General features: G+C 41.0%; 1 protein-coding gene across 1 annotated transcript in view; it reads left to right on the top strand.

Annotated features, from left to right (window-relative positions):
* Positions 1-5,957, top strand: part of SEC61A1 (SEC61 translocon subunit alpha 1) — an 8,199-nt gene extending 2,242 nt beyond the window's left edge. The window contains exons 2-12 of the mRNA XM_075287236.1: positions 908-975; positions 1,169-1,234; positions 1,491-1,569; positions 1,686-1,817; positions 1,913-2,022; positions 2,111-2,264; positions 2,461-2,621; positions 2,715-2,912; positions 3,127-3,318; positions 3,399-3,475; positions 5,304-5,957. Coding sequence (XP_075143337.1) covers positions 908-975; positions 1,169-1,234; positions 1,491-1,569; positions 1,686-1,817; positions 1,913-2,022; positions 2,111-2,264; positions 2,461-2,621; positions 2,715-2,912; positions 3,127-3,318; positions 3,399-3,475; positions 5,304-5,490 — 1,424 coding nt within the window. The 3' untranslated portion in view covers positions 5,491-5,957. The remainder of the gene's footprint in view (positions 1-907; positions 976-1,168; positions 1,235-1,490; positions 1,570-1,685; positions 1,818-1,912; positions 2,023-2,110; positions 2,265-2,460; positions 2,622-2,714; positions 2,913-3,126; positions 3,319-3,398; positions 3,476-5,303) is intronic.
* The last annotated feature ends 4,628 nt before the right edge of the window (positions 5,958-10,585 follow it).

Below are 10,585 nucleotides of genomic sequence, written 5' to 3'. Positions count from 1 at the left end.
CTCTTCTGCAGCAGTTTTTTTTTGCATTTGGATCAGATTTCCTGAATCTATACAGTGCACAGACTATTGCGTGGTGAGATGTCAGAGCTGCACATATTTCTACATTGCCCTTACATGCAGTAAGCACACACTTACCCCCAGGCCATGGGACGTCATCCAGGGATGTCTAGTGTAATATGCACTGATACTTCCGAAATTCTGCCTCTATCCTGTGCGTAGACTAGTTGGGCGGCCTCCAGCCTTTTGCTTTCTAGTTCACACTTTCCAGTTTTTGTTTCTATCCCGTTCACTTTGCTGTTTGTGTAAATTACCACATGTTAGTGAATTGGAGGTATTAGATAGGATTTGGCAAAATCTAGCTGTTTATTCCTTCCAGGCTTGACTGAGGGTGCATGTGTTCTCAGTGGGGAGAAGGGAATAGATGGATACCAGCGATGTCTGGCAGTGTCTTATATTCCGTTAGAATGATGAGTCCGCCATGTTGAAATTCATCATTCACCCATTGGGATGCTCCATACACATTAGATGGTCAGTGCTGTGTATGGGCACTGAGCAGAGACGCCATATTGGTTAATCTTCCCCCGGGATTATGGGATATGTTCATCCACCAGATTAATCCGCTGTCGCCAGGCACACGTCAGTCCACAGCCGGCGCTTAGACTAATATTTGATCACTGACGGCCGTTTCTTTGTTGATATGATGTCGGCTTATCGGGCACATGTAATACAGTGCAGAGAGGAGGTTTATGCGGGAGCAATGACCTTATGCAGGGGCCGTCATGACCGGTTACTATTTGCATTGGGTTTTACCCCCAAATTTTAATACTCCCTGAAACAGATTTGCAAATGAGATTAAAAATCAAATTATTGTGAAATATTAACTTTATTTTTTCTTCTCTCCCATCAGTCAAATTTCTTGAAGTAATAAAGCCCTTCTGTGCGATATTGCCAGAGATCCAAAAGCCAGAAAGAAAGGTGAGTGTCATGTGACCAGCAGCGATTCTCTACATTACACACGCCATCACGTGTCATGTGGACTACAAGTCCCATCATTGACTAGATCCACTAAAGTGTATGGGGCTGTGTGCTAAGCAGTACAAGGCGCCACCTCTCAGCCCTGGGTCTCTTTACTTGGGATTTACTGATTGATTTTTTTTCTTCTTTGCAGATCCAATTTAAAGAAAAAGTATTATGGACGGCGATCACCCTGTTCATCTTCTTAGTATGCTGCCAGGTAAGTCCGGCCGCTTATTGCTGTGACATGTGCAGGGTTTCCTTCCACAGGTGATGGGTTCGGCCCAGGTTTGGGGGTTACTGTCTTCACTGCAGCGATGGTCATGTGACCTTTGCCTGGTATTTTAGCTCCATCACATTAACATACCCAGCACATGGGTAAGAGGGACCAGTGATGAGTACTGTCGTGAGGGCGCTGTCTTATAGGTGATTTCTTCTTTTTATGAATTTGACATTTTGTTTTTTTTGTGTTTTAGATCCCCCTCTTTGGTATCATGTCTTCAGACTCCGCAGATCCCTTTTACTGGATGAGAGTTATCTTGGCTTCCAACAGAGGTAAGTACCAGATTGTCTCATGGATTTTGGGTGGATCTGTCCTTGCTGATGGGATGTAATGCCCTCCCTGACAGGGCGTCATACAGGAGACCCTTACTAACATCCTTGTGTGACAGGTACCTTGATGGAGCTGGGTATCTCTCCCATCGTCACCTCTGGTCTCATCATGCAGCTTCTGGCTGGTGCCAAGATCATTGAGGTTGGAGACACACCAAAGGACAGAGCCTTGTTCAACGGAGCACAGAAGTGTAAGTCCAGGGGAACATGTCAGTGAGAAGTAGTATCTGCAGCCGTTGCTGATACTTGGATTTATACTGATACGCTATGCCTTCTCTTCCTCCAGTGTTCGGTATGATCATCACAATCGGCCAGGCTATTGTCTACGTCATGACTGGCATGTATGGAGATCCCTCTGAGATGGGTGCTGGCATCTGTCTGCTTATCACCATTCAGGTAACCCTGCGTGTCCTGGCTCCTCTCTTATACTTAGTGCTTTGTTCCCTGTTCTTTGAGGTAACCAGACCTTCTTTCTTGCTCCCAGCTGTTTGTTGCCGGTCTTATTGTCTTACTTCTGGATGAGCTGCTGCAGAAGGGCTACGGTTTGGGATCTGGTATCTCTCTCTTCATTGCTACCAATATCTGCGAGACAATTGTATGGAAAGCCTTCAGCCCAACCACTGTGAACACCGGCAGAGGTAAGAAAGTGGAGAGGAGCGTCGTCCCTAAATGACAGCGCGTATGAATAAGATTGAAGTGATTCTAACACCGGTCTCCCAGCATGAGGGGAGTTGTAGTTTTTGCAGGTTATAGAACAATGTTCTAGTGGATAATGGTAAATGCATAGCTCCATATCTCCTTCTTCTGATCTGTGGTTTGTGTCTCCTTTTCCAGGCACAGAGTTTGAGGGAGCCATCATTGCCCTATTCCACCTGCTCGCCACTCGTACTGATAAGGTCCGTGCTCTCCGGGAAGCCTTCTACCGCCAAAACCTGCCCAACCTTATGAACCTGATAGCCACCATCTTTGTCTTCGCTGTAGTAATATACTTCCAGGTAAGTTCTGCTCCTTATGATGTACAAACAGTAAGAGTATCTAGGTGCGTTTCATCTTTCTTGTATTTATTCTGTCCTATTTGTGTATTCCAGGGCTTCAGAGTCGACCTCCCCATCAAGTCTGCGCGTTACCGTGGACAGTACAACACTTACCCCATTAAGCTGTTCTACACCTCCAACATTCCCATCATCCTGCAGTCTGCCCTGGTCTCCAACTTGTACGTCATCTCTCAGATGCTGTCTGCCCGTTTCAGTGGCAACCTGCTAGTCAACCTCCTGGGCACGTGGTCTGTAAGTATCCATACACCTGACTAGAAATCTCTACTGTTTTGGTTATTACTTAGGACTTCTCGCTCTGCTCAGTCCGTGTTGGGTCAGTATACCTCTTGCCAAAAAGCAGATAAAAACTGGCAAGGACTATACCAACCCAGCACAGACTAAACAGGCCAGGTGTTCCTATATTACAAGAGACCAATGTCCTGTATCCTCACCTCTCTGTCTCTAGGACACCTCCTCCGGTGGACCTGCACGAGCCTATCCCGTGGGTGGACTGTGTTATTACCTATCTCCGCCGGAGTCGTTTGGTTCTGTGCTAGATGATCCGGTGCATGCTGTAGTCTACATAGTGTTCATGCTGGGCTCCTGCGCTTTCTTCTCCAAGACCTGGATTGAAGTATCTGGCTCTTCAGCAAAGGATGTAAGTGTCGCCCTGTGATGTAACACGCTGGCGTCTAATGTCTTTTATGCACTCTGTATTCACACCGGTGTTGTCTGCAGGTTGCAAAGCAGCTGAAAGAGCAGCAGATGGTGATGAGAGGACACAGAGAGACATCCATGGTGCACGAGCTGAACAGGTGAGCGCTTACTACTGGGTTATCCGTGTTCTGTGAGAGCGTTTGTTACGTCTGAGCCCCTTAGAGTTTATCTGGGACTCTTATTCTTTGCTTTAGCCTTTTCGCTGTTTGCTAAGCACAGCCCTGGACTTGGCATTGCCACTTAGCCCCATTGATTTGAATGGGACTGAGCAGCAGCCTAGTCACATGGCCAAAGGATGTGATGGCAATACCTGAAAAGAGTTTGTAGAGGTCAGTATCATAGTCCCAGAAAAAAGGGGGATGATGGACATTAGAGATGAGCGAGTACTGTTCGGATCAGCCGATCCGAACAGCACGCGCGCATTGAAATGAATGGACGTAGCCGGCACGTGGGAGGTTAAGCGGCCGGCGTCAAAGCGGAAGTACCAGGTGCATCCATTCATTTTAATGCGTGCGTGCTGTTCGGATCAGCTGATCCCAACAGTACTCGCTCATCTCTAATGGACATTGCTCCTTGTTTGCCTGTGGTCTGTGCTGATGTATACTTGGCTGCTGCAGTGAGGACAGTATGGATGGCATACAGCGGCAGGCGTTGGTAAGGGTATATCATGTGGTGTGCGGTTTGTTTTGGGTATTTTCCTCCACTAGATGCCTCCGTAATGAAATCTAATCTATGCAGTAAAGTATAAGGGCTCAATAGGGGCCTGTGGTTAGGTGTAACATATAAACCAGGAGTTATCCGGAGCAGATCCTAAACATGCAATGGGAATGCACCCTGAATAAAGTAGAGGCAGGGTGGCAGTACTATCTGAAGGATATGGGTGCTCCTTGTAGCAGGGTGGCAGTACTATATGAAGGATATGGGTGCTCTCTGTAGCAGGGTGGCGGTACTATCTGAAGGATGTGGGTGCTCCCTGTAGCAGGGTGGCAGTACTATCTGAAGGATGTGGGTGCTCCCTGTAGCAGGGTGGCAGTACTATGTGAAGGATGTGGGTGCTCCCTGTAGCAGGGTGGCAGTACTATCTGAAGGATGTGGTTGCTCCCTGTAGCAGGGTGGCAGTACTATCTGAAGGATGTGGGTGCTCCCTGTAGCAGGGTGGCAGTACTATGTGAAGGATGTGGGTGCTCCCTGTAGCAGGGTGGCAGTACTATGTGAAGGATGTGGGTGCTCCGTGTAGCAGGGTGGCAGTACTATGTGAAGGATGTGGGTGCTCCCTGTAGCAGTGTGGCAGTACTATGAAGGATGTGGGTGCTCCGTGTAGCAGGGTGGCAGTACTATGTGAAGGATGTGGGTGCTCCGTGTAGCAGGGTGGCAGTACTATGTGAAGGATGTGGGTGCTCCCTGTAGCAGGGTGGCAGTACTATCTGAAGGATATGGGTGCTCCCTGTAGCAGGGTGGCAGTACTATGTGAAGGATGTGGGTGCTCCCTGTAGCAGGGTGGCAGTACTATCTGAAGGATATGGGTGCTCCCTGTAGCAGGGTGGCAGTACTATCTGAAGGATGTGGGTGCTCCCTGTAGCAGGGTGGCAGTACTATGTGAAGGATGTGGGTGCTCCGTGTAGCAGGGTGGCAGTACTATGTGAAGGATGTGGGTGCTCCGTGTAGCAGGGTGGCAGTACTATGTGAAGGATGTGGGTGCTCCGTGTAGCAGGGTGGCAGTACTATGTGAAGGATGTGGGTGCTCCGTGTAGCAGGGTGGCAGTACTATGTGAAGGATGTGGGTGCTCCGTGTAGCAGGGTGGCAGTATTATCTAGCAGGGTGACCGCTACTAACCTAAGCACAGCCATGTAGCCCTCATACAGTTGTGTTAGGACATGACAGGTAATGGGTTGTACTGACCTGTAATATTTCCGCCCCCCCTTCAGGTACATCCCTACAGCCGCTGCCTTTGGTGGTCTTTGCATCGGAGCGCTCTCAGTCCTCGCTGACTTCCTGGGTGCCATTGGCTCTGGAACTGGTATCCTATTGGCCGTCACCATCATCTATCAATACTTTGAGATCTTCGTCAAGGAGCAGAGCGAGGTCGGCAGCATGGGCGCGCTTCTCTTCTAAAACCATCACCTTTAATTTTTAAGCGGTCATTCTGCAGACCCATGATGTGCGCTGATCATGTGACTTGGAAACCTCTGTTCCGAGTGTGCGTTCCGTGGACTCCAGAGGGGATCGGGCACATCGCTGCGTTGGTCAGTTCACCAGTGACGTCCTAACACAACACCCTGTTAGAATTTTTCTTTTTACCAGTTTCGGCCTGTTTTTTTGTTTGTTTTTTTTTTTCTTTATAAAATTGTGGACAATGTGCAAGAACTTTTTTTTTTTTTTTTTTTCCCCCTCTTTATTTTCCCCAGGAAAACTATATTTTTAATTTTCACACAACTCTGAGCATGAGTACAAACAGGGCATCTATTTAAGTCGCCTCTCATAGACTTAAGTCATCAGTCGGTTAACGCGTCGTCTGTACAGTTGGAGCTGAACTCGATGGGTATTATCATTTTTTTTTTCAATAAAACCTTTGAAAACAAGTTGTCCTAAGTTTTTATTATACAAGGAAGTCGTGGAGTACTATGTGTGATTTGTGTAATGTTAGGATTCCTGAATGCTGCATGTAGCGGTGTAATGAGAGGACCAGCGTTGCGTGACAGTATGGAGGAAACAAAGGTTATGATGGGATCAGAGGAGGCCGACAGAGCAACGCCCGTCCCTCCCCTCTCCCTGCTTTCAGCCCATAGGGGCCCCACAACTTGCTATTAGGGTACTGCACGGTTCTGAGAGCACTTAGGTTATCTGCCATCTTGTCTCCTCCGTCACTGATGTGGTTCTCCTTATGCAGCTTACATTTCTTATGATGATGCAGAAGTTGTGTGTCCTATATCTGACTCACAATGGTGTACGCCATGTCATACAGCTTCAGCCTGCCTCCTGCTTGCGATGGCGTTCTCCCAGTCAGCTCTTACAAGCAGGAGACAGGAGAGAGCAATGTGAAGCTGCATCTCATAGCAATAGAAGAAGAGTCTGCAGTCACATAACATGAACATGTATCTCATAGACTACACCGGAGATTGTGCACAAAATATAGACAGGGCTGCGGAGACGAGGAGGGGGTGGCTGAGGGGCAAACCTCGCACTCAATTTTTCCATACTCCGGCCGACTCCTTCATAAATGGCTGACAGCCAGCAGTAAAAATCCTCTAATTCATTAAAAACCCAGTGAATTTCACAGATTTACTTTCATAAAAATCAATCTGCGCATCTAATGATACAATATTAATCTGGAGGAATTATGTTATTTTGCACTTGGAGTAGGTAACTTTTTTTTTAATGATTTTACTCAAAATTTGCCGACAGTCCTGATAGGAAGCAGCATCGCGTAGAATACACTGGAGATTGTGCACACAGATAGTAATATATGAATGCTGCAAACCATTATATAGACTCCCCTGGAACATCACTCCTCGACTATTAGGGCAGCGATATTTCCAGGAGCGCTGGGGGGGGGGGTCAAAGAAATAAATTAGGAGGGAAATGAAAGACCCCGGGTGTAATTCTGTAACTCACTGCAGTTAGTAGAAGTGCACGGTTACCAGTTACAGAAAATCATAGTCATGTTTTATTCTGTGAAAATTGTTCAATGATTATTACATGCCCTAAGTGAGAATCGCTGCACCCCCACCCCCGAAGCTGACCCCAGTATTAATGGGGATATTGTTCTCTGAGTCCCTGTATTTAAGGTTTATATGTAGATAAAAAAAAAACAAAAAAAAAACAGTGCACTACTTATATAGGGATTACTTGTGTCTCCATAGTAAAATCTATAACGATGTATTTTGTAATCAAAGTTTAACCTTTGTCATTAATAACACAAAGTTCTGTTACATATAGACCACTAGAGGGCGCAAGAACATTGGTAAAGACCCCAAAGGAAAGTCACTTTATGTTGTGGCTACTAATATATGAGAACACAACATAAAGCTAAATTACTGCTAAAGTAACAACCCCTATGTACAAGAATATAACTACTGTAATACTACCTCCTATGTACAGGAATATAACTACTATAATACTACTCCTATGTACAAGAATATAACTACTATAATACTACTCCTATGTACAAGAATATAACTAATATAATACTGCCCCTATGTACAAGAATATAACTACTGTAATACTACCTCCTATGTACAAGAATATACTATAATACTGCTCCTATGTACAAGAATATAACTACTGTAATACTGCTCCTATGTACAGGAATATAACTACTATAACACTACTCCTATGTACAAGAATATAACTACTATAACACTACTCCTATGTACAAGAATATAACTACTATAATACTACCTCCTATGTACAAGAATATAACTACTATAATACTACCTCCTATGTACAAGAATATAACTACTATAATACTACTCCTATGTACAAGAATATAACTACTATAATACTGCTCCTATGTACAAGAATATATCTACTATAATACTACTCCTATGTACAAGAATATAACTACTATAATACTACTCCTATGTACAAGAATATAACTACTATAATACTGCTCCTATGTACAAGAATATAACTACTATAATACTACTCCTATATACAAGAATATAACTACTATAATACTACCTCCTATGTACAAGAATATAACTACTATAATACTACTCCTATGTACAAGAATATAACTACTATAATACTGCTCCTATGTACAAGAATATAACTACTATAATACTGCTCCCTATGTACAAGAATATAACTACTATAATACTACATCCTATGTACAAGAATATAACTACTATAATACTACTCCTATGTACAAGAATATAACTACTATAATACTATTCCTATGTACAAGAATATAACTACTATAATACTACTCCTATGTACAAGAATATAACTACTATAATACTACTCCTATGTACAAGAGTATAACTACTATAATACTACCTCCTATGTACAAGAATATAACTACTATAATACTGCCTCCTATGTACAAGAATATAACTACTATAATACTACTCCTATGTACAAGAATATAACTACTATAATACTACCTCCTATGTACAAGAATATAACTAATATAATACTGCTCCTATGTACAAGAATATAACTACTATAATACTGCTCCTATGTACAAGAATATAACTACTATAATACTGCTCCTATGTACAAGAATATAACTACTATAATACTGCTCCTATGTACAGGAATATAACTACTATAACACTACTCCTATGTACAAGAATATAACTACTATAATACTACCTCCTATGTACAAGAATATAACTACTATAATACTACCTCCTATGTACAAGAATATAACTACTATAATACTACTCCTATGTACAAGAATATAACTACTATAATACTGCTCCTATGTACAAGAATATATCTACTATAATACTACTCCTATGTACAAGAATATAACTACTATAATACTACTCCTATGTACAAGAATATAACTACTATAATACTGCTCCTATGTACAAGAATATAACTACTATAATACTACTCCTATATACAAGAATATAACTACTATAATACTACCTCCTATGTACAAGAATATAACTACTATAATACTGCTCCTATGTACAAGAATATAACTACTATAATACTGCTCCCTATGTACAAGAATATAACTACTATAATACTACATCCTATGTACAAGAATATAACTACTATAATACTACTCCTATGTACAAGAATATAACTACTATAATACTACTCCTATGTACAAGAATATAACTACTATAATACTACTCCTATGTACAAGAATATAACTACTATAATACTACTCCTATGTACAAGAATATAACTACTATAATACTGCTCCTATGTACAAGAATATAACTACTATAATACTACTCCTATATACAAGAATATAACTACTATAATACTACCTCCTATGTACAAGAATATAACTACTATAATACTGCTCCTATGTACAAGAATATAACTACTATAATACTGCTCCCTATGTACAAGAATATAACTACTATAATACTACATCCTATGTACAAGAATATAACTACTATAATACTACTCCTATGTACAAGAATATAACTACTATAATACTACTCCTATGTACAAGAATATAACTACTATAATACTACTCCTATGTACAAGAATATAACTACTATAATACTACTCCTATGTACAAGAATATAACTACTATAATACTACTCCTATGTACAAGAGTATAACTACTATAATACTGCCTCCTATGTACAAGAATATAACTACTATAATACTGCCTCCTATGTACAAGAATATAACTACTATAATACTACTCCTATGTACAAGAATATAACTACTATAATACTACCTCCTATGTACAAGAATATAACTACTATAATACTACTCCTATGTACAAGAATATAACTACTATAATACTACTCCTATGTACAAGAATATAACTACTATAATACTACCTCCTATGTACAAGAATATAACTACTATAATACTACCTCCTATGTACAAGAATATAACTACTATAATACTACCTCCTATGTACAAGAATATAACTACTATAATACTGCTCCTATGTACAAGAATATAACTACTATAATACTACTCCTATATACAAGAATATAACTACTATAATACTACCTCCTATGTACAAGAATATAACTACTATAATACTACTCCTATGTACAAGAATATAACTACTATAATACTACTCCTATGTACAAGAATATAACTACTATAATACTGCTCCTATGTACAAGAATATAACTACTATAATACTGCTCCCTATGTACAAGAATATAACTACTATAATACTACCTCCTATGTACAAGAATATAACTACTATAATACTACCTCCTATGTACAAGAATATAACTACTATAATACTGCTCCTATGTACAAGAATATAACTACTATAATACTGCTCCCTATGTACAAGAATATAACTACTATAATACTGCTCCTATGTACAAGAATATAACTACTATAATACTGCTCCCTATGTACAAGAATATAACTACTATAATACTACCTCCTATGTACAAGAATATAACTACTATAATACTACCTCCTATGTACAAGAATATAACTACTATAATACTGCTCCTATGTACAAGAATATAACTACTATAATACTGCTCCCTATGTACAAGAATATAACTACTATAATACTACCTCCTATGTACAA

Source organism: Leptodactylus fuscus, chromosome 9 (assembly GCF_031893055.1).
Source record: "Leptodactylus fuscus isolate aLepFus1 chromosome 9, aLepFus1.hap2, whole genome shotgun sequence".
In the NCBI taxonomy this organism is placed as follows: Eukaryota; Metazoa; Chordata; class Amphibia; order Anura; family Leptodactylidae; genus Leptodactylus; species Leptodactylus fuscus.
The sequence above is the reverse complement of the archived record's forward strand: the minus strand, read 5'-3'. Positions and strand labels throughout refer to the sequence as shown.